The 25752-nt window shown below is 39.3% G+C and overlaps 1 protein-coding gene across 6 annotated transcripts in view; it reads left to right on the top strand.

Moving 5' to 3' along the window:
- SLC35F4 (solute carrier family 35 member F4) overlaps positions 1-25752 on the top strand; it is a 278761-nt gene that overhangs the window by 239052 nt on the left and 13957 nt on the right. For 4 of the 6 annotated variants that reach the window (XM_081509591.1, XM_081509593.1, XM_081509594.1 and 1 more), the window contains 3 exons: positions 8001-8186; positions 13208-13505; positions 18446-18665. In XM_081509591.1, coding sequence (XP_081365717.1) covers positions 8001-8186; positions 13208-13505; positions 18446-18665 — 704 coding nt within the window. The remainder of the gene's footprint in view (positions 1-8000; positions 8187-13207; positions 13506-18445; positions 18666-25752) is intronic. The other 2 variants (XM_081509596.1, XM_081509597.1) reach the window with 1 other exon arrangement.

Genomic DNA, 25752 nt, shown 5'->3' with positions numbered 1-25752 from the left:
GTAGGCTGGCACTAGCCCCAGGATCTGGCTTCATCCACCAGTAAGTAGACAATAGCCCCAGGTTCTCCTGGATCCTGACTCTGTCCATCAGCAATATAGCACTAGCCTTGGGGCCTCCAGGTTTCTGCAGTCAGCTGCCTCATGATCAGACCCCATAACCAGTAGCTGACAGCCTCTGCACCAGGCAGGACCTGGCAACCAATCCGACCACAGCCAAATAAACCTACCAGACCACTGACATAGTCTGCTCACCACAACAGAAATACCCACACAGCCCTCATAGAACATTTGGAGTGTATAGCTCTGATGGTAAGAGTGGAGTGTGCTGTCAGGACTCATAGGATGTCTCACCAGGAAATATAACCAACTTACCAGATACATACAAATAGCAAGTTAGGTAAAATGAGGTGATAGAAGAACATATTCCAAATGAAGGAACAATATAAAACTCCAGAAGAACCAAGTGGAAATAGACATGCTACCTGAGAAAGAGTTCAGGGTAGTAACCATAAACAGGATCAAAGAAATTGGGAGAGTAATGGATGCATAGAATGAGAAGTTGGAAGTTTTTAAAGAAGAGTTAGAAGATAAAAATAATAAAGAGATGAAATAATACACTAGAAGGGATCAACATTAGACTAAATGGTTCAGAGGAATAGAACAACGTGAGGTGGAAGATAGAGTAGTGGGAATCACTGATGCTGAATGGTAAAAGGAATAATTAGAAATGAGGATAATTCCCTCTGGGACAACATCAAATGTACTAATATTCACATTATATGGGTCCTACAAGGAGAAGGGGGAGGGCCGAGAACATAGTTAAAGAGATAATAGCTGAAAACCTCCCTAACCTGGGGAAAGAAACAGACATCCAATTCCAGGAAGTACAGAGAGTCCCATACAGGATTAACCCAAAGAGGAACACATCAAAACATTGTAATTAAAATGGCAAAAATTGAAAACAGAGAATATCAAAAGCTTCAAGAGAAAAGCAACACTTTACATACAAGGGAACTCACAAGATTATCAGCTAACTTTTCTGCAGAAACTCTAAGCCAGAAGGTAGTGACACAATATATTTAAAGTAATGAAAGGGAAAAACCTACAACCAAGAATATTCTACCCAGCAAGACTCATGTTCAGATTTGATGGAGAGATCAAAAGCTAAGAGAGTTCAGCACCACCAAACAAGCTTTCCAAGGAATGTTTAAAGTAACTTCTCTAAGCAAAAAAGGACACAATGAGAAGCATGAAAATCATACAAGGACAAATCTCATCGATAAAGGCAAATGCACAGTAAACGTAGGAAATCATCCCCTCATAAAGTTAGTAAGAAGGTTAAAAGAAAAAAGTAGTAAAATCATGTATATTTATAGTAATTGTAAGGGGAGAAGAGTAAAATGCAGGGTTGTTGAAATGCATTTGAAATTAACAACCAGCAACTTAAAACAACCATTCATATGTATAGATTGTGATTTAAAAACCTCATAGTAACCTGAAACCAAAAATTTGTGATACATACATAAAAAAGAAAAGAATCAAAACATAACACCAAAGATGATCACCGAATCATAAGAGATGAGAACAAAAAAAGGAATAATAAAAGACCTACCAAACCATCCCAGAAGCAATTAACAAAATGGCATGTCAATAATTATTTTAAATGTAAATAGACTAAATGCTCTTATCAAAAGACAGTGAAAAGAAATGAGAAAAAATTGATTACATGGAGACTAAACAGCATGTACTAAAAAACAAATGAGTCAATGAAGAAATCAAAACGGAAATTAAAAAATACCTTGAAATACATGACAATGAAAATACAACCATTCAAAATCTACTGGATGCAACAAAATCAATTCTTAGAAGGAAGTTAATAGCAATACAGGCTTTCCTCATAAAACAGGAAAAATCTGAAATAAACAAACTACCACCTAAAATAATTAGAAAGAGAAGAACAAATTAAATCTAAAGTCAGCAGAAGAAAAAAAATAATAAAGATCTGGAGAATATAAATAAAATAGGGATAAAAATAGAAAAAAAAAAAAGCACTAAAACCAAGAACTGGTTATTTGAAAGGGTAAAGAAAATGACAAACCTCTGGCCAGGCTCACCAAGAAGAAGAGAAAGAACACAAATAAACAAAATAAGAAATGAAAAAGTAAAAATCTCAACTGATAGTGCAGAAATACAAAAAAAAACATAAGAGAATTCTATGAATAATTATATGCAAACAAATTTGACAACCTGGAAGAAATGGACAACTTTCTAGAAGATTACAGTCCTCCAAAATTGAATCAAGAAGAAATAGATGATTTGTGCAAACTGGCCACTAGAAGTGAAATAAAATCTGTAGCAAAAAAAAAGAAAAACTCCCTAAAAATAAAAGTCTAGGATCAGATGGCTTCATAGATAAATTTTACCAAATATATAAAGAACTTATATAACTTCTCAAACTCTTCCAAAAGATTGAAAAGAAAGGAATGTTCCCAAAGACGTTCTATGAAGCCACCATCATCCTGATACCAAAACAAGGCAAAGCAAGACAAAGATAACCACCAAGAAAGAAAATTACAGGCCAACATCTTTGATAAATACAGATGCAAAAATTCTCAACAAAATATTAACAAACCAAATCCAAAAACACATAACAAAGATCAAACACCACAATGATGGTCCAACATATGCAAATCAATCAGTGTAATCCACCACACTAACAAAAGAAAATTCAAAAACCACATGATTATCTCAATAGATGCAGAAAAAGCATCTGACAAAATTCAACATCCATTCATGATAAAAAGAAAACTCTTACCGAAGTGGGTATACAGGGGACTATCTCAACATAATAAAAGCTATTTATGACAAACCCACAGCCAACATGATACTCAGTGGTGAAAAGCTGAAAGCCTTCACACTAAAGACAAGAATGCCCACTCTCACCACTTCTATTCAACATAGTATTGGAAGTCCTAGCCAGAGCAGTCAAACAAGAAAAGCAAAAGGTATCCAAATTGTAAGGATGAGGTAAAATTGTCACTATATGTAGATGACCTGCTACTATATATATAGAAAACCCTAGTGCTTAGTCACTCAGTTGTATCCAACTCTGCAGACCCATGGACTGTAGCCTGCTAGACTCCTCTGTGTGGGATTCTCTAGGCAATACTGGAGTGGGTTGACACGACCTCCTCCAGGGGATCTTCCCAATCCAGGGGTTGAACACAGGTCTCCCACATTGTATGCAGTTTCTTTACCATCTGAGCCACCCAGGAAACCCCTATAAAATCCTAATGACGCCACAAAAAAACTACTAGGTCTAATAAATGAATTCAGCAAAGTAGCAGGATACAAGATGAGCATTCAGAAATCAGTTGCATTTTGTTACACTAACAATGAAATATCAGAAAGGGAATGTAAAAAAAAACAAAAACAAAAAAACAAAAACAAACAACAAACAGTCCCTCTTAAAATTGTACCAAAAGAAAAACCCCAAAAACCAACCAAGGAAGTGAAAGACATATCCTGAGAACTATAAAACATTAATAAAAGAAATTAAAGAGGATTCAAAGAAATGGAAAGATATCTCATACTCTTGGATTGGAAAAATTAATATGGGTAAAATGGCAATACTACCCAAAACAATCTAGAGATTTAATGCTGCTGCTGCTGCTGCTAAGTCGGTTCAGTCGTGTCCAACTCTGTGCTACCCCATAGACGGCAGCCCACCAGGCTCCGCCATCCCTGGGATTCTCCAGGCAAGAATACCGGAGTGGGTTGCCATTTCCTTCTCCAGTGTATGAAAGGGAAAAGTGAAAGTGAAGTCGCTCAGTCGTGTCTGACTCTTAGCGACCCCATGGACTGTAGCCTACCAGGCTCCTCCGTCCATGGGATTTTCCAGGCAAGAGTACTGGGGTGGGGTGCCATTGCCTTCTCTGAGATTTAATGCAATCCCTATCAAATTACTGGAGAAGGCAATGGCACCCCACCCCAGTACTCTTGCCTGGAAAATCCCTTGGACGGAGGAGCCTGGTAGGCTACAGTCCATGGGGTCTCGAAGAGTAGGACATGACTGAGCATCTTCACTTTCACTTTTCACTTTCATGCATTGGAGAAGGAAATGGTAACTCACACCGGTATTCTTACCTGGAGAATCCCAGGGACAGAGGAGCCTGGTGAGCTGCCGTCTGTGGGGTCACACAGAGTCGGACATGACTGAAGCAACTTAGCAGCAGCAGCTATCAAATTACACATGACATTTTTTACAGAACTAGAACAAATAATCCAAAAATTTATGTACATGTGTGCTAAGTCATATCCCACTCTTTGCGACCCTGTGGACTGTAGCCCACTGGGCTCCCCTGTCCATGGGATTCTCCAAAAACATATAGATCCATAAAAGACCAGAATTGCCAAAGCAATCTTGAGGAAAAAAACAAAACAAAAAAGCTAAAACAAAGCAGGAAGCATAACCTTCCCAGACTTTAGAGAATACTACAAAGCTACAGTAATCAAAACTGTTATATTGATACAGAAACATACATATGGATCAATGGAACAGAATAGAAAACCCAGAAATAAATCCACACACCTATGTTCAATGACTGTTCAGCAAAGGAGGTAAAAATACAAAGTGGGAAAATGATAATCTCTTCAGCAAGTGGTGCTGGGAAAGTTGGACAGCTACATGTAAATAAATGAAGTTAGAACACATCCTCATACCATACACAAAAATAAATTCAAAATGGCTTAAAAACTTAAGTATAAGATAGGACAGCTCAAAACTCCTAGGAGAGAGCATAGGCAAAACATTCTCTGACATAAGTTGAACCAGTTTTTTCTTAGGTCAGCCTCCTAAGACAATAGGGGAAAAAAAAAGTAAACAAATGGGACCTAATCAAACTTACAAGTGTTTGCACAGCAAAGGAAATCATTTTAAAAAAAAAAAAAGGAAAAGACCTGCAGAAAGGGAGAAAATAATCACAAATGATATGACAGATAAGGGCTTAATCCTCAAAATATACAAACAGCTCATACAACTCAACAACAACAAAACAAACAACCCAATCAAAAAACAGGCAGAAGACAGACATTTCTCCAAAGATGATATACAGATGGACCTTAGGCAAGTGAAAAGATGCTTGACATTACCAAGTATTAGAGAAATGCAAATCAATAGTAAAATGAAGTACCACCTCACACCAGTAAGAATGGCCATCATTAAAAAGTCATCATTAACAATAACAAATGATGGAGAGGGTGTGGAGGAAACGGAACCCTCCTACACGGTTGGTGGGAATGTAAGTTGGTGCAGCCACTATAGAAAACTAGGAGGTTCCTCAGAAAACTAAAAATAGAACTACTATACACCAAGAAATCCTACTTCTGGGCATACACTCAGAGAAAACTAATTTAAAAAGATACATGCACCCCTATGAAAAGCAGCACTATTCACAAGAGCCAAAACATGGAAACAACCTAAATGTCCATCAACAGATGACTGGATAAAGAAGTGCTACATATATACAATGGACTACTACTTCGGCCATAAAATATATATATATATATATATAATGCCATTTGCAGCAACATAGATGCAACTAGAGATTATCATACTAAGTAAGTCAGAGAAAGACAAATGCCACATGGTATCACTTATATGCGGAATCTAAAATATGGCACAAATGAACCTATCTACAAGACAGAAACAGACTCACAGACATAGAGATCACACCTGTGGTTGCCAAGGGGGAGGGGTGGAGGGAGAGATGGGCTGGGAGTTTGGGACTGGTAGATGCAAAGTCTTATATTTAGAATGAATAAAAAACATGTTCCTATTGCATAGCACAGGGGACTATACCCAGTCTCCTAGGATAAACCATAATGGAAAAGAATATTTTAAAAAAGTGTACATATGTGTATAACTCAGTTTGTTGTACAGCACAGATTGGCACAACATTTTAAATAAACTTTAATTCAATTTTAATAGGATAAACCATAATGGAAAAGAATATTTTAAAAAAGTGTACATATGTGTATAACCCAGTTTGTTGTACAGCACAGATTGGCACAACATTTTAAATAAACTTTAATTCAATTTTAACAAGTATTACTAAAACAAAAAAGGCTGAAGGGATCTAAAAACAAGACTTACAATAGACTTACGTCATATCCAAAGACACGTACAGACTGAAAGTGAGAAACAGAAAAAGGTATTCCATGCTAATGGAAATCTAAAGAAAGCCAGGGTCACAATACTTACATCAGATAAAATAGACTTACAATAGTTAAAATAGAGACTGTTACAAGAGACAAAAAAAGGACATTACATAATGATCAAGGGGTCAATCTAAGAAGATACAGCAATTATAAATATACATGCACCCAACATAGGAGCTCCTAATACATAAAAGCAAATGTTAACAGACATAAATGGAGATATCAACAGTAATGTAATACTAATAGAGGACTTGAACACCCCACTTACATCAATGGACAGATCATTCAGACAGAAAATTAAGAAGGAAACACTAGCCTAAAGTGACACATTGGACCAGATGGAGCTAGAAAGCAAAGAACAAACAAAACCCATTAGTAGAAGGAAATAAATGATAAAGATCAGAACAGAAATAAATGAAATAGAAAAAATAGAAAAGAAAACTAAGAGCAGTTTCTTTGAAAAGATAAACAAAATTGATAAAACTTTAGCCAGACTCATCATGAAAAAGAGAAGGTCCAAATCAGTAATTTCAGAAATGAAAAATGAGAAGTTACATCCAAAACCACAGAAATACAAAGGATCATAAGAGACTCCTAAGGGCAACTACATGCAAATAAAATTGACAGCCTAGAAGAAATTCCTAATTATGTACTATTTTCCAAGTCTGAACCAGGAAGACATACAAAACACAAATAGACTAATTATCAGTGATGAAATTGAATCAGTAATAAAGAAAAAGAAAAAGCTCCCAGTAAACAAAAGTCCAGGACCAAATGGCTTTCACGGGTGAATTGTACCAAACATTTAGAGAATAATTAATACCTATCTTTCTTAAATTATTCAAAAAAAATTGCAGCGGCAGAAACACTTTCAAACTCATTCTGTGGTGCCACGATCACCCTGATACCAAAACCAGACAAAGATATCACACAAAAAAGAAAACTTCAGGCCAATATTACTGATGCAGAAATGTAGATGCAAAAGTCCTCAGCAAAATATTAGCAAACCAAATCCAAAGATACATCAAAAGATAATATACCATGATCAACTGCAATTTATCCCAGAGATGCAAGGGCTTTTCGTTATCTGCTAAGCAATCAGTGTGATACACATTTACAAATTGAAGAATAAAAATCATAAGATGCAGAAAACACTTCTGACAAAATTCAACTTCCATTCATCATTAAAAACTCTCCAGAAAGTGGGAACAGAGTGAATTTATCTCAACATAATAAAGGGTATATATGACAAAACTACAGCTAACATCATTCTCAACAGTGAAAAAAGTTGAAAGCATTCCACTCTCACTACTTTTATTCAACATATTGAATAAATCTCCTAGCCAGAACAGAGGAGATACAACGAAGTTGGATTTTAGTGATCAAACTGATGGAAAAGTGTATAGAAGATTTAATAGGAGAGCTAGTTGGCAGTTCTGCCAGTTAGGAATTCAACAGTCAACCTCACGAAGAAAAGGGAGAAGAAATAACACCACTTGGCTTTCCCTGAAGTAAACTATTCGACTTTAAGAACAGTTCTAATTCAGAACAGATAAATCAACCCAAACACCATTTTCTAATGTTCATTTAAGTTAATGGATTTATCTAAAAAGGCCCTTTATCTTAGGGAACAGATTTTACCAACATAGCATTTTCTTTTTAGGATCCCCTTTTGTAAAATTAGAAACGAACTCAATGAAAGTTCCATATATTTTACTGCCACGACATTTAAAATGTGTTTTTCCTCCAGGAAATTTTCAAACTGATCTCTTTCTTCCCAGGTACCTCCAGATCATCAGTTGCTCGATGTAAACCTGGAGCCAACTGCCCTAGTTCACACAGTAGCATCAGCAGACAACTGTCCCCTCTCTCTGTCACAGAAGATTCCTCTGCTCCTATTCTTGAACTTCAGAGTCGAGGATCCTCTGGAGTTTGTGGACACAGAGCTGAGAGGCAAAACAGATCAGGTATGTGAGTGACCTCCTCTTAAATAAGAGTACATGTGGTAAGCTTCTACCCAGCAATGAAAGATCTCACCGTTGGCACAGAGTGTAGAGATGTGACACTGACTCTCAGGAGTACATGTGAGCAAAGTTTATCAAGTGGGAGGAGAAGGAAGAAGAGAAATGTATAGATATAATCCATTAATGATGGACAGTGTACAGTGTAGCAGAGAAATAATACCAAAACCTATAGTTGGAGGGCTTAACACATGGTTAAACAGTGACTTCTAATGAAGTTTATAAGGAAACTATTTTTCTTATCTTCAAGATGGCAAAAGCCAGCACCTTTAATCTCAGTCCTGGGATTTAGTAATAGCAAGCTGTACCCATTCTGAGATGAATAAAAGCACCAGTAAAATCACAGACTCTGCTCTTATCTTTATTAGGACTGCCAGTCCTTGGAGCCCTTCTAGTTTTCCCAATTTTATACCTCCTTCAGGACACTTCAGTTGCCTCCCTGATAAGCATTTACTATTAAATCAAGACCTTTAACCTTTCCTCACATCTGCCTGATCACTTACCAATCCCTGGAATACTTGGGTTACTGGAATCACTAAATAAATCTCTTAACTATATCCATGGGTTTCCCAGCAAATGTATCATTTTAAAACATAGCTGGAACATGCATGGGGCTTCCCTAGTGGTTCAGATGGTAAAGAATCTGCCTGCAATGCAGAAGTATGCATTAAATCCTTAAAGGATGAAGGAGGAGGACAGAAGAGAGAGCTAAGAGACAGAACTCTGGAAAACTCTAAAATGATCAGAGGAGGACGAGGAACAGGACTCAGCAAAATAAACTGAAAAGGAGAGGTTAGTGATATAGGAGGTTGTTATGTGGAAAAGTATCCATTGAACTTCAAAAACAGGAGATTATTTATTATTTTCTAGCAAGAGAAACGGAGAAGGCAATGGCAACCCACTCCAGTACTCTTGACTGGAAAATCCCATGGACAGCGGAGCCTGGTGGGCTGCTGTCTATGGGGTCGCACAGAGTCGGACACGACTGCAGCAACTTAGCAACAGCAGCAGCAGCAGCAGCAAGAGAAATTTCAACAGAGTCATGGGGCAAAAGCCAAAATGTAGCCGTTGAGGAAGAGTCGGTGGGAAAGAAGCAAAGATAGTTAAGTATACAGTATACAGACAGACCTCAGAGATACTGTGAGTTTGTTTCTAGACTCTTGCAGTAAAACAAATATCGCATTAAAACAAGTCACATGAAAAAAATAAATGCAGCTGGGTCCACTAGGCTGCTGCCCAATACTGTTACATTTTGGTGATGGACATCATACTGCCTTCCCCAGAGACAATCTCAAGCTTCGAGTCCATATTCACTTCCTCTCATCATATGACCACAATTTTACCTTCCTGAAAAGACTGAAACAATTGTATGCTAACAGATGCTTTCCTCCCTGCCTCAAAGCGTCTCTGTTCTCTTGCTTGCTAATTTGCTAATTATCATCATTGCAGGGGCTTCCCTGGTGTAAAGATGGTAAAGAATCCGCCTGCAATGCGGGAAACCTGGATTCAATCCCTGGGTTGGGAAGATATCCTGGAGAAGGGAACGGCTATCCACTCCAGTATTGTTGCCTGGAGAATTCCATGGACAGAGGGAGCCGTCAGGCTACAGTCCACGGGGTCGCAAAAAGTCAGACTTGACTGAGAGACTTTCACTGTCATCATTGCAGGGACCACTTTTGACTTCTGTGTTTGCTACCATTCTGATGCTGACTCCTCCTACACCCATGATTACCTCCTCTCCATCTCTTCCACCTACATTTTCCATCTCCCCTTCTCCATTTATTCCTTCAGCTTGGCCAGCAATATATTAAAATCTCTTGCATCCTTAAAGTCAATAGTGACACCAGCAAAAACAACAAAATAACTATCCAAAACAAGTGGGTAGTGGAAAAAAATCGAAAAACAAAAACCTCATAACTTTGAGAACACTAGCTTTAAAAAATAAGCAGAAGAGAAATAATTCAGGGGACCCAGGTAAATGAAGGTATAGAGGAGGTATGAAAACCTCTTCTAGGGTCCTACTTATTTGATTAGAGGTTTTTATGAGAAAAGATTTTTTTCCCCAAAATGACAGTATTTTACAATGGAATCTCAGCAACTATGGACCCCAAGGCCAAAACTCTTTTGTAAAAAGTGAAGAAAATGACATTGTAAATCTTCAGAAAGTTTTAATTGGCTTTAATTAGTTGCAGTAATATTCTTATTATCCTAGTTATCTGCAGAACAGAATGCTGCAGTTAATTAAATACGGTTAATAAATTTGCCCTATCTATCATATACCAATTACAAATCTCAAAGACTGTACCACTGAAGACCACATGTGGCATAATTTACTCTTTCTGCAATGATTCAGAAGACACTTGGGGATATTCCTAGACACCAAAAAGAAAAAGAAAAGAATCTGAAGAGGAGCTCACCATGCTCTCATGAATGTTATGGTATTTAACCTCAAAATGAATCCCATGAGCTAAGTATTATTGGTGTTTGACAGAGACACTAAGACCAGAATTAAATATATACTCAGGGCCTTCTGGTGGCAGGGCTAGGACTTTCACTCACACTTCCAAATTCCAGTGGCCTCTACCATCAACCTGTGTGACTCTAATCAAGGTTCATAGAGACGGATGGAATTACTGGTAAATCAATTTTAATGATGTATACAAAACACTAAGTCTAAGCAGGATTATAGAAAATCACATTTAAATGATCAGAAAAATAAAAGAACCCTGAAGAGTCACTCTTTCTATGGTATCTACAGATAGTAAAATTGAAGAATTGCCAGCAATTCAATCTAGTTAGCAGAAGAATGAGCCAATACTATGGGAGGATTTAGGTGACTGTTGGTGTCATCAAAAGTACTCTATATGCTCTGCCGGTAGTACAGATGTCATCTTCAAAGGTGACAGTAAGGCAGATGTCAACTTAAAGGGATACAAATAATCTTTGTAGAATCATTCCTCCTTTATGAGCTAGTCCCTTAGAATAATGTGATCTGAAGTGTAATATACCTTTCTCTTCTATTAAACCTCATGCAAGGCTGCCATTCCTGCCAGGAAACTTTTCTCCAAACCATTTCTGAAGCTTCCAGTGCTTAAGTGGGGAGCTCAAGCCTGAAACCTAGACAGAATGAATATTCAGAATAAAATGTTTAGACCCTGGAGTCATACTGACTTGGGCTCAACCTTGAACAACCTTTAATACAAGTCTCAGTTTTTGCATCTGTAAAATGGGAATGGTAATACCCACTTAATTGGGTAGGCTTGTGTTCCCTTCTCAGCCTTCCAGCACAAGAGCTCTTGTTTTGCCCTCTTATTCATTTTCGTTTTTTCCCCTCTACTGTCTGTATAAGCCACATGGACATAACGAATTTGAAGAATGTTATCAGGTATAGTCTATACACAGCCAGGAATGCTGGTTAGCATACTTTCAGTCTCATCTCAATGTTACTGCATCACAGAAATTTCTCCTGATCACCCCACACTTCACCTCTTAACAAGTGCTTCTTGTCTGCCTCCATATGGCCTTGTATTTGCCATATTCGGCCCTTCTCACACTATTTTAGATTTGTTTTTCCTGACCTTCCTCTAGATTATGAGCTCAAGTCTTTCATTTTTGAACCTCTGGGACCTATTTAACTAGCTCCTGGTAGTCTCCACAGGACTTTGTTGAATAAATAAGTAAAAGAATACCAGTTTTCATCTTTTGGAGACTAGGCTCTGAAAATTCTGTTTATAAGACTTGGAAGTCATGTAGTAATTGCCTGTTCATCCTGTGTGGTTTATACTCTCCAATGAAAAACTCGCTTTCAAGGCTTGCTATCTGCGTTCCCCAAATAAATGGCTGGATGAAAGCCTTTGCCACAGTGGGGCAGTCACACCTGGGTCATTAAACAGTGGAAACATTCAGCAGAGAGTGGGCAGGTTCTGAAGAGGAATGTCAGAAACCCATCCACTATCACTTGCAGTCTGTGGGCTGCACCACTTGCGTAAGCCCAGGATAAAGCTTATGCTTAAAGGAGGCCCCTGGAAACACCATGGAATCTTACAGACAATTCTGTCTACCTTTCCCTGGATTCTACCACCTGGGGACTCAGGGTGATCACTGGTCTCATTTAACGTCCTGATAGGTATATAAATTCATTGTGTTGAACCTGTTTTCTCTCTTAGGGAGAAGGCCTTTATGATTGTCACTTTTGGAGAACTTCGGCTATTTCGATGTGAAAAAAAAAGTGCTACTAAATTTTCTTAGTAAATGTAAAAATATAAAGCAGAACTCATTGTACTCCAGAAATATATTAAATAGTAGTTTGTTCTGAGGTAGGAGGTGATTTTGTGCAGTCCAGACTTGCTCTGTTTGGGGGCACTTCCTTTTCAATTTATTAGTAATATTTGCTGCAATTAAAAAAAAAAAACTCAATGGGAAATAACAATAAATACTTATTTCTCATTCACTTTTTATGTCGGTGAATATAGGGTTCTGACTAGGTCCTGCTCATTCTCCCACATAGACCAAAGGAACAGCTTCTATTTGAGATTTTCCATTCTAGTGGCAGAAAGGAAGAGCTCGAGAGGTATTGGGACTGTGTGAAGCCTCTTAAAGCTTCTACCGAGAGGTGGCATACCATACCACAGATGGTGAACATACCATCTGTTGACGTTTGATTAGACAGAGCAGATCATATGGCCAAAGCCTTTGAAGCTGAAATGCTCTCACAAGGAGGTGGGTCTGGCTCCCCTGAGAACAGAGAGCATCCTCCAAGTTCATGAGCAGCATCATGGCCTGGATAAGGGTCCCAGATACACAGCATTCTTATAGAGCAGAGATTCCAGACAGAGAATGAGCCAGAGTTATTTGTCTCTTCAAATGATAGTAGGGAAAACAAAACACTGGTGATTCTACTGTCTGTCTCTTTGATTTCTGTTTTATAACTTGATTTCCACACATTTGCATTCCTTTCCTGTTTGCAGGGGATGATGGAACACAGACTCATCCTGAGAACAGCAGCCAAGAAAACAGAATCAAGGCTCGCTGCCGATCCTGCACGTCCATGGTTCTAAAGGCTGTCTGGGGACTTTTGATCATCTTGTCAGTGTCATCATCTTGGGTTGGAACCACACAGATTGTAAAAATTACTTATAAGAACTTCTACTGTCCATTTTTCATGACTTGGTTTTCAACAAACTGGAACATTATGTTTTTCCCAGTCTATTATTCTGGTCATCTGGCCACTGCTCAAGAAAAACAATCTCCAATGAAAAAATTCAGGTAGGTTTCATGTTAAATGGCCAATAGGAGATGGTTTGAAATAATTTCATGCAAATATGCATGATTTCATCTCTTTGAAAGATGAGTTGAGGAGTGTGGAGAGGCAGGATCTAAGGTCAGTAATGAACATAAGAACAGGAAGAAACAGAATCAGCTCCCTCCTCCCTCCAGAATTATTGTCTACAACATGCCAGGCACTGTGCTAGTGTTTTTGCAGATCTTATCTAATTTTCATTGGTGGTAACAGCCACCTTTTAAGGTGGTGTTAATTATCCCTATTTTAACACAAGAAAAACAGGTTTGGACAAATTCAGTGACTTGTCCAAGGTCACACATTTATAAATAATGGAACCCATATTTTAATCCAGCTCTGTCTCTCTTTTGTCATGTTTTAAAAGAACAACCCAGTGTCTCGAGCCCAGGAAAAAAAAAAAAAACTGTATTAATAAGATTCTTACAAAAACACTTGCTCAGTATTCTGGACAAAGAGGTATTATAGCAGATAAAATGACTTGGTCTCGTGCAAATGGAAGTCTGGCCTTGGAATGGTTTAAAAGAAGCTGTTCTTTGCTGGCTAGGAGCACAGAGAGCCTTGTCTGTTGGTTGGCTGGTCATGAACTTGACAGTGCCATGGTTCTGTTGGTTGCTCTGAGTTAGACCTGGCTTATGCAGCTCCATCTTGGAGAGACTGGAAAGTTGGCAGAGCCATGTCATCCAGTCCTGCGCAGCACTGAAGAAAGGCAAAAGTAGCATTTGGGTTACAGGTCCTTTGCTAACAGACAGCTTCTTGAAAAGAAAAACCAGAATTAAGGAACAACTTCCAGGACAGTCGCTCTGCTCACCAAGAGAAAACAGTAGTCTTGACCTCAGCAGATGGCAATGGGAGAATGACAGCTTTTTGCTTATTCCTCCTCAGCAGAATGGCAATAAATTTGTCTTACAGGAGCCCAAATAACCTTTCTATCTTGCCCTTTTACCTTATGATCATTGGTGCATGGTAAGACTGTCCTTAAAAACTTAAGGCACTCTGAAGGCTTTATCTTCAACTTCCAATTTCTATCACCAGCTTGGAATTGCCCGGAAATATTGAAGTCGCGCTTTGAGCTGACTTTCTCTGTGTGTCCATGAACATTCTGCTATCATTAAAGCAACAAAAACCAGTTCAAAAAGAAGTGTTTTCTGGTTTGGAGGGGAAAAAAAGCCTTATACCTGTTAAGGATTGCTAAGACTTAATTTCTTCCCATCAAAACAGACATGATCCTGGGGCATAAGATCTTTTTAGATAACAATAGTTAATACATGATTGCAGATATTATACATAATACATAATTACCAGAATAAAGTTCTCCCTGATTGCAGATACCTCCATTTACTTATAGTGTATGTGTTCTACTCAAAGGTTCCTATGGTTTAGACACATATGCTGATTAAAAACAGCAAAAGGTTAGTATGGGAAGTAATGCCTCAGAATACCTCAAAGCAAGCCAGGTCAGTTTTACTTAAGAGAACACATTTACAAGAGGCTCCTGCTGACAGAAGTGTTGTTTGGGGAATGAGTTTCTCTCACACTAAACTAACTCTGAATTTAGTGAAATCTGTGACTTGACAGGACACCTCCACCTGTTAGTCCTAGCGTGAAGTTGACCATTTCTGAAACTGAATCAAAGAGCTTGTATTTTCAAGCAGAAAACATTGTCTTTGAAAATTCTCCAGTGACCCCCTCCATATGAAAGGTAAACACTGCCAGAAAATTCTGAGATCCCTGATCTTTATTCCCTGTAGACTCATTAACACCATCTGCCAAGAAGTCACCCTATGAAGCTCTCACGGGAGAACAGTTAGTGTCTAAGACTGGAAACAGGATGTGTCCCATAGCATCAAACCCTCTATTTTCTCCTTTTCTCTTGAATGGTATGAAAGCATTTCGAGCTTTTTCCCTATCACTAACATCAAAAGAATTTTCAACAAAGTATCAAACTTAGATGGTAAGGATTGTTCATTTGGAAGTAGTTTTTGATATTTCAATCATGCCATTTATATACAGTTAAGAAAATTCAACTGCCTCAGGTGAATTTGAAATTTAAGAAAAAAATTATATACCATAGTTTTGATGGTATATCAAAAGAATATCAAAGGGTCATTTCTTAAGGAAAAAAATCTCTGGAAAGCATGAAACTAGAGCCAAAGATACACTTGGCTACGTCAGGAAGCTATGAAACGTGCTTAAGATGCCATCCAACATACAGAAAGTGTTCCGTAACTAGTAGCTGCAGGAACAGTGATGAGCATGATTACATTGTTAGTACCCCAACTTGTAAGCTTCTTTCCAAATTTTGCCTGTCAATGCTTCTTGTCTAGAAATTCTCATCTCATCATCCCAGGGAGAGACATGCTGTTGTTATCTGTTTCTTCACAGAAATCCATCTTTTTAAAAGAAATTTTCACATTTCCTAGCACTTAATGCTTAAACAGCAAGAGGTTTTACCCAGGTGAACTGGTGTTTGAATGGAGACCAATTTTAATTCTTGTAACAGCAGTGACAAGTGGGGAGAAGGTTGGCACTGAGAGGAAAGGGGAAGAAAGGGTAACAAGGAGGAAGCCAGTTCCCGGGGGACAGGATAAGCCAGGCCAAGAGTCTCTGCTAGGCAGCAGTGCTATGCTGGGGGCACTCTCCCCAGCCCACCTGCCTCTGCTGGCTTCCCCATGGGGCAGGGTGTTTTCTTTCCTGAATCCAAAGTCTTTGAGCGCACACTACCCAGCATGATGGTGGAACCCTTGGTAATAAGAACCATCACTGGCTAGGGCTGGTGATAGGAAAAGAAAGTCTTTAATCATAAATAGATTTGTTGTGGTTCTTAATAAATATGTATTTTAAAGGGTGTTTAGAAGTTATAGATGTCAGGATAAATAAACCCATGACTCCCCACTCCAGCTCTCCCTGGAAGATTTCCTCAAGGACCAAATCTCTCTGTAAGGACAGAATACAAAGCATGTGCCTAGATGTTCCATAAAAACTGTTGCTTGCTCTGCGTGTGCCTCTGATTCTGAGTATCTCAACAGTAGGGCTTTAGAAAGGCCATCCATTTCATAATATTGTAAATCAATTACACCTCAATAAAGCCAAACAAAGCAGAGACGCCATCCATTTCCGTGTGTGTGTGAGCATGTGTAATTTCTGTTTACTTTCCAAAAGGTTTTGCCTCTGGCTTATTTAGTCCCTTCACTGAAGTTTTGTCTCCTTCAAGTTAAAATTTAGCTTTGGGAAATCCCATTTTCATTTTATGAAACCTTTCCATTTTGGTTGTCTCCCACATGAAAGTAAAACCACGGCATGCATGTCTATATGTTCAAAATGGATTTTTAACCTTCCCAGAGTCACCCTACAATTCTCTGTGTTCTCAGCTGCTTGGAAGCCATCTTTACTACGAGACTTGATATTGAAGCTCATCCCCCTGAGCCTGAAGCCTCACCGCTTGGTCATGCCCTCCCCACATGCAGTCCTCCTGTAGGCTGAATCACTTCATACAGGGGAGGCAAACATTGGCTGGAGATGGCTTTGAGGCAGAGTGATACTTTGAGACACAATTATCTCTCTTCAGAAAGAGCTAGAAGAGAAACCAGAAACTAGAGCTGTCTAGAGCCATATAAATAGATTTATAAACATAAATGTGCAACTGTGAACAACTTGTTGCTTTAAACAGGATATTTATACTACTCTTGAAAAAAACAATGCCTGACACTAGATAGTTGCCTAATGAAAGCTTGAATGTTCATGAACTGACTGAAAAAAAAATGAAGCTGAATTTTCCCAGCCTGTTTTCAGTCCATAATCAAAAAGGCATTGTTATTCCATCACTTTAAATATCGCCTGTATGTACTGCTAGCTTCAGCATTTTGATTAAAGCAACCCTCTGGACTAAATAATCAATTTAGTCAGAAACCATGCAAATCAAAGATTTAACTGAAATGACTATTTTTAAGCAGTGTATTCAGACAACTCCTCCAGAATGGTCAAACTTTGTATGTAAATGCAACTTGAATTTTATTTATTGTATGATTTGGGGGTTGTCACAGAAACTTCCTTCATTTTTTCTGCCTTAAAAATGCTGCGCTGTGCTTAGTGGCTCAGTCGTGTCCAACTCTTTGTGACCCCATGGACTGTAGCCCGCCAAGCTACTCTGTTCATGGGGATTCTCCAGGCAAGAATACTGGAGTAGGTTGCCATGCCCTCCTCCAGGGGATTTTCCCAACCCAGTGATCAAACCCAGATCTTCTGCACTGCAGGCGGATTGTTTACCATCTGAGCCATCAGGCAAGTCCAGGAATACTGGAGTGGGTAGCCTACCCCTTCTCTAGGGAATCTTCCCAACCCAGGGATTGAACTGGGGTCTCCTGGATTGCAGGCATATTCTTCACCAGCTGAGCTACCAGGGAAGGCGTAAAATAAATTCGTTCAGTGGGCAGATATGTTAGAAAGAGGCGAAATGTTTTAGGAATAATAAAATACCAAGCTGCGCTTGCCTTCACATGCTATGTGAGGTTGCACGTTGTCTGTAGCCTATTCAATCTGTAGCAACTGTCTTGACACTCTTGCATTTGTCCGTTGGGAAAGCATCTTCTGTCTCTTCGAATAGCTAGTAATTCCAGCAACCACTCTTTTCTGGATTTCTCCAGGTTTCTCTAAGAATATTCAGCAAAGGCAGAATGGCTACCCCCAGAATCTCGCAGAATGGGTAGGAAAGGCCTGTGCTTGGGGAGATGGGAACTCCTCCATGGAACCCTTTGCACTCATGGCCTGAAGGTGGCAGCCCTGGGATCAGTAGGTTCCACACATGAATGGGTCTTGAGGGTTTGTGCTCTTGCTTAAAGATGGCTGTCAAGAGCTAGTTCACACAAGATGTGTTAACATCAATACCTATTAACCTCTCTTTCTTCCTTAGGGAATGCAGTCGAATTTTTGGTGAAGATGGTCTGACATTGAAGCTCTTTCTTAAAAGAACTGCTCCCTTTTCTATCCTATGGACTTTGACTAATTACCTGTATTTACTGGCTTTAAAGAAGCTGACAGCCACGGATGTCTCTGCTCTGTTCTGTTGTAACAAAGCCTTTGTCTTCTTGCTGTCATGGATCGTGCTGAAAGACAGGTTCATGGGAGTGAGGGTAATAGCACACTTGATTCAATGTGTGAGGCTGCATTTAATCATAAATCCTTGGCATTGGGAGAGCTGCTTTGTTTTGTGGAGTTTCTGCAAAACTTACTTGGTTCTGAGTACAGATTGAAATTTGAAGATGCACTAGAACACCCAGGCAGTTACAGTGTCAGGAGAGGATAAAAGATTGTTTCCATTGGGCAGTCAGCTGATGTCAACAGGAGGCACTCAGGGAAAATAAGTTCTTTTTTTAGAATTAATGGTATGATCAACTCCTTCTGTACTTGGGAAAGAAGGGTCTGAGAAAATTAGCCACAGTAAAGAGTATGATTTTTTTTTTCCCCAGTCAACATGTTTGGACAACTCATGTTTTTTTGCACCCCCCCCATGAATTTAATTAATATTGGTATAAGTAGTAAGATTACCAAACAGTAATTAAAGTCACCAGTAATGGCACAATGCTGTTAAAAGTGGCTATATATCTAGTATGACTAATCTAGAAATGGAACTAAAAACAACAACTTGTACTTTGGGGTACATATCCTTAATTGGATAGCATTTAACTTCCACCAGCCACTTCAGTTCTGAGTTTATCCCTTTCAGAGATATTCTGGATTTAAAAATAAAAAGTTTTGTGTATGTCTGACCTTTGTTAAACTGATTGAGAGCTATGCAGACGTAAGGAGCCAGATCTCATTCATATAATCTGGCATGCCACCATGATGAAACTATTGAGTAAATAACTCTTTAAAAGGAGATCCAAACAAAGAGCGTTTTTCCAGAAAATAAACATCACACAATTGCTGTTCTTCAAAAGAGATGTCCAAGACTGGGTTGAAACATTTTTTTTTTGCTATCAAACTATTGCTCTTGTTGCAATGATTCCAGGGTCCTTTCCTCACTAAATGCTGAAATTCATGTCTATATTAGAGAGTGTCTGATAGTCATCATCCTGAAAACATTTTCTTAATAGCTAATTAGCTAATTCTGGTTGTATCTTTGGAGATGCTGCTCAGAAATTCAGAACTGAAACTTGACACGGACAAGAAGTGGAAAGCTACAGTAGAAAACAAGATGAAAAATTCTCAATCAGTCCATGATACCATTTGACTATACCAGATACAGTCTCACACTCATTCTCCACCAGCTAATCTTAGATATCACACCCAAGAGGCTTTACATAATGGTATTACTCATGAAGCACTGGCTGTCCAGTGTCAGGAACCCTGACAAGTCCTTGAGAACAAGAACCTTCTTCACATTGCTCACTGATCCATTCAGCTGGGGTTGACATAATTTGTGGGGCCTAGTGAAAAGTGAAAATGCAAAGCCCCTTGCTGAAAAAAACTGTGAATAATTACAAGATGGCAACATTATGGGGCCCAGTGCATCTGTACAGGTCATATACCCATGAAACTGGCTCTGCCTCTATCTCTAACACCTAGAACAATACAAGGGACAAAGTAGGGACTAAACATATTTAGGGATATAGTGGATGAACTCATACTTACAAGATCTTTCTCATTTCTATCTATCACCATGAGAATCACCCATGAGAATTTGGAAATCTTTTCAGACAAGAGGGAAAGAAAGGAGATTTACGGGCTTTTCTGGTTTTTCAGTGTAATGTGACTACCAAAAGGAAATCAATACACCCACTGTTAGATCTGCTTTTGTTGTTCAGTCGCTAAGTCATGTCCTAGTTTTTGCAACCCCATGGATGGCAGCACGCCAGGCCTTCTTGTCCCTCACCATCTCCTAGAGTTCACTCAAGTTCATGTCTATTGTATCAGTGATGCCATCTAACCATCTCATCCCACTCCAGTATTCTTGCCATGAGAACCCCATGAACATTATAAAAAGGCAATAAGATGCTATTAGATTTACCAGTAAGGAAATCAATTGTATTAGAATGAATGAATGAAACTTATGCAAGAGGTCATATAAAACAGACTTAACATTTATTTGAGGTCTTTTAGAAGAAAAACTCAGCTGTGTAACTTATCTTTAAATGGCAGATTTAGGAAATCTACCTAGAAGTTACAAAGCATGCTATTGGGCTAGCAGAAAAGTTCATTAGAGTTTTTCCATAAGATGTTATGGAAAAACATCTATGAACTTTATGGCCAATTTAATATTTTAAAATTGACATCTGTGGTGAGTGAAATGGTGGGTCCCAATAAGGTGTCCACATCTTAATCTCCAGAACCTATTAATGTGACCTTACTTGGAAACATAGTCTTTGCAGACATAATTAACTTAAGGATTTTTACAAACAGGAGATCATACTAGGTGATCTGGGTGGCTGCTAAATCCAGTAACGAGTATCCTTAGAAGAGACACACACAGGAAAGACACACAGAAGAGGAGGAGCGGTGTACCCACAGAGATAGAGACTGGAGTGATGTGGTCACAAGCCTAGGAAAGCTGGGGCAGCAACCAGCAACTGGAAGAGGCAGGAATGTATTCTCTCCCAGAACTGCTGTGGGGAGCACGGCCCTGCCTGATTTTGAACTTCGGGCCTCCACAACTATGACAGAATAGATGTTTGCTGTTTTCAGTCACCAAGTTTGTGGTCATTTGTTACAGCAGCCTCAAGAAACTAATACACTATCTGTTAGGAATGAGAAGACCTGATAGAAAAATTAAGTAGCCAGTTAGTAGCTGTTAATAAGTAAATACATAAATTAAGACATCATAGGTGATAAAATGGTGAGCATTAATGTCAGTCATGCTGGAGAAGTCAGGAATTTTTCTTTTAAAATGATAGGAGGCACTTCACTTCTGATTGTGAAGGTGTTAGGAAGTTTTTAATGCCATATTCTAGAAGAATGTCAAAATGTAATTTTAATAATGCCCATAATCAAGCCATGGAATATAAGAAGCACCAAAACATATTCAGCATTTAGCCTTTTGACTATATCAGCAATTCTTTTTCCTTCTAAGACATATTGAGAGCATATATAATTAGGTCATTTGAGAAATCAGAGGAGGGCAAATAGAATACAGACAACATAAATGCAGCTCTTATTGCCATATCCATAAATACAACATGCCACCCCACTTGGACTACTCTTTTTGAAAACAGTTAAAGGATTACTTTCAGTCATCAAATCAAAACATATTTCTGACTCATTCTAAGTCTTCAGTAGTTCAGAAAAAGATAGTTTGGGGGTTATAATTCTCATTTGCATGACCCAAGAATCATCACCCTTAAGGTGAAACATGTGGCCTCAGTGTTAGTCACTCAGTTGTGTCCGACTTTTTGTGACCCCATGGACTGCAGCCTGCCAGGCTCCTCTGTCCATGGAATTCTCCAAGCAAGAATACTGGAGTGGGTTGCCATTTCCTTCTCCAGGGGATCTTCCTGACCCAGGGATCAAATCTGGGTCTCCTGCGTTGCAGGCAGATTCTTTATCATCTGAGCCACCAGGGAAGCCTTAACTTGTTAATATTTAGTTTCCTTGGAATATTGATTGAATTACAGATGAAAAGGTAATCACTCACACATTTAGTTTTCTATTATGAAATCCTTTCAACCAATTGACTGGTAAGCTTTGGTGTGTTAAAAAAAAAAAAAAAAAAAAAAAACCCTTTCATAAGTAGTTGCTTACAGCTGATGTATGATTATCCTGGGGAAATTAGCAAACTTCTTTAAAAGACCTTTTCTAATTGTAAAAGTGTTACTGAGAATCCAGCTCTTGTAGGATTGAAGATGGGTGTTTTAACCATCTCCAAGATTCAGTTTTATTTAGCTAGCATTCTTAAACTCATCAGAACCAGAAAAATCACCTTAATAAAAAAAAGTTCTCCTCACTAAAAAAAAAAAAAAAAAAATGAGGCACTGCTTCAGGTTTTCTTCTCTGTGGTGAGTGTCCATTTCACTTTAATGAAAAGTAAAAGTCAGACTAGAAAATTAACACACTTTCAGATATTGTTGCTCCCTTATTTTTCTATTATTAATTGAAAATTTTCTTTCCTTTTCAAATTTGCTTGAAAGTATGAAGGAAACTGGTGGGCAATGAATGGTTCAGTGGACCTTGACTTTTATAGCAGATTTAGGAAATGAGTTTGTGTCCCTTCAGCTTGGCTCCCACCTACTTTCTAGGTATAATCGGGTCCCTGTGTGTTTAGCTTCCCACACTTTGGCTCTTTTGGAGACTTGCCGCCATCTGCCAAGAACCGACCAGGCTATGTCAGTTGAATGGAATCGTTCATTGCTTAAACTGCTCTTCTCTGAATTCTAACTGGGCTCCAGGGCACTCTAAATCAGGGCTCTGGAGCTGAGCTTCTACTGATGTATGCCAATATTACATATTTAGATGAGATTCAAGGCAATCGTTTGTTTCCATCTTGCCTTTGACTGACATTTATGCAGTAACTCTTTTTTTTTTTTTAAATAAATTTATTTATTTTAGTTGGGGGCTAATTACTTTACAATATTGTAGTAGTTTTTGCCATACATTGACATGAATCAGCCATGGGTTTACATGTGTTCCCCTTCCTGGACCCCCCATCCAGGCTCCTCTGTCTAGAATCTTCATGCTTCCTGGAGGAGACAGCAGAGGATGGGTAGTGGGACTCTTCCTCTTTCATCCCCCTCTTGGCAGGAGAATAATTCATGAATACAGGGAAGGGAAAGTTGAATTGGAAAGGTTCTCTGATTTTATGCCCATAAGGAATCCATAAACCCTGTCAACAAGTGACAGTCAATAGGTCCCATCTGCCTTCCACATCATCACTGTGGACGGTGACTGCAGCCATGAAATTAAAAGACGCTTGCTCCTTGGAAGCAAAGCTGTGACAAACCTAGACAATGTATTGAAAAGCAGAGACATTACTTTACCAACAAAGGTCCATCTAGTCAAAGCTATGGTTTTTCCAGTAGTCATGTATGGATGTGAGAGTTGGACCATAAAGAAGGCTGAGCGCCAAAGAACTGATGCTTTCAAACTGTGGTGTTGGAGAAGACTCTTGAGAGTTCCTTGGACCGCAGGAGATCAAACCAGTCAGTTCTAAAGAAAATCAACTCTGAATGAATATTCATTAGAAGGACTGATGTTGAAGCTGAAGCTCTAATACTTTGGCCACTTGATGTGAAGAGCCAACACATTGGAAAAAACCTTGATGCTGGGAAAGATAAAAGGAGAAGGGGATGACAGAGGATAAGATGGTTGGATGGCATCACCAACTCAATGGACATAAGTTTGAGCAAGCTCCAGGAGATGGTGAAGGACAGGGAAGCCTGGTGGGCTGCAGTCTGTGGGGTCGCAAAGAGTTGGACATGACTGAGTGACTGAACAACACCACCTTCCACACACTCTTGAGTCTTTCCTTCTGGGATTTCTTTCCTTCTTTTTTCCATCCTGGTCTCCCTTTGAGAGAGGTGTGTGTGGCATGGGGATGGAGGGTGGGAATCTAGTTTGAGATGTAAACCCCAGGGACTTCCTCAACCCCCAACCACTGAACACACACATAATATCTGGACTGCTGCAGACTGCCCACCTCTTTTATTTCTCACACATTGACTCTTGTCCAATTTCACTGGCTTTGAATAAACAGATGACTCTTCTTTATGGAAGCTTAAACATGACTGGAGGAGGGCATGGCAACCCACTCCAGTATTCCTGCCTAGAGAATCCTCATGGACACAGGAACCTAGCAGGCTACAGTTAATAGGGTGGCAAAGAGTTGGACACGACTGAAGCGACTTAGCGTGCACTCATGCAAACATAAATGTGGACAAATCTAAGGATTCTGTGTAGCCATGTTTCCCTGAAATGGACTCTATCCAGAAACACTCACAGGAAACAAGGATAATCATCAGTGCAGGTCTCACTGGCCAAGCTATTAATGTGTATCCACCTTCAACTGCTGACCTTGAGTCCTGACTTGAGTATCTGGCCAGCAGTATAACTTTGAGGCCCTGAATTTCAGAGCCTGATAAAGGCTTAGGACTCAAGGCTCCAGTGTGAGTGAATCCATGCTCCACCCAGCTCCAGAAACAGGGTTAACCAATCACAAATTAAGGAAATACATTTGGGTTACAGTTAGAAAGAGAAGCAGTTAAAGGATCATCTCAATACCTTGAATCGAGAAGAATTGATACTGTTATGCAAATAATAGTTCTGGAAGTCATTTGTCAGTGGGAAACACAGTGACTGTAATGAGGTCGGAGATCCAGAGAAGGGCTGGACTCTTGTGGTTTTTGAGGACCTGAGCCAAAAGAGGGGGGAAATGAAGATAAAGGAAAACAGAAACAGGCAAAAGCCAGATATTTCTCTAGCCTTTATCTGCACAAGCTAATTCTTCAAGAGGAGAAAGAAACCTAGCTTTCAGGCAGGGACACAGGTAGTACATAGATCTGTGCAATCCCCAAATGTTTACTGTTAACGCCCTCTTTGGGCTTTAAGAACAGGCTCAAACCAGGTCCCTCTGATTGGCCCTGAGAGCTGATGCAGATTAAGATCTCAGAGGGGACTGAGCCTGCAGAGGAAGGTAGCTGTATCAGATGGGGATGTCACTCAAGTAGCATGCAAGGATAATGGGCTAAATAAATTCTCTCCCTCCGGGTTCTCACCCCAGGTGGGCACACCATGATGGGAGGGGACCCAGAGGTTCAGAAGGTTAAAAATGAGGCATTGGAAGCTTTATGGTCACTCTGGTTACGAACATTTTCACTGAAGTCAGATTCAAGTAATGGTAGTGGTGGGTGTCCATCTTGTTTAGACACCTCTGTCTGGTTATGGAGCAGGAACTGGAGTAGGTTGTGAGGAGAGCCATGTTTTTTGGAAGCCAAGCAGGTGGCACCATGAGATGCTGCGTTTTCAGCAGAGGAGTCCCTCCTGTGGACACTAACATGCTCAAAAGCATTTTTTGTGCTTGTCATCATGTGGATGTCACATATGAGCACTTCTGACACAGTATTTAAAGTGCTGGCTTCCTACTGGCACATGTTCAATGTCCTGAGCCCAAGAAAAATCACTTTGTGTTTTTCTGTTGAGAAGACAATTAATCCTGCCTTAATGACTGATTACTTCTGAAAATGTACATGACTCAGACCTGTACTCAGGTTACCTGTTTTCCGGCAATCTCAA

Source organism: Giraffa tippelskirchi, chromosome 7 (genome assembly GCF_054371585.1).
Source record: "Giraffa tippelskirchi isolate mGirTip1 chromosome 7, T2T-mGirTip1v1.2.pri, whole genome shotgun sequence".
Classification (NCBI taxonomy): Eukaryota; Metazoa; Chordata; class Mammalia; order Artiodactyla; family Giraffidae; genus Giraffa; species Giraffa tippelskirchi.
Note: the sequence above shows the minus strand (reverse complement) of the source record. Positions and strands in the feature narration are given on the sequence as shown.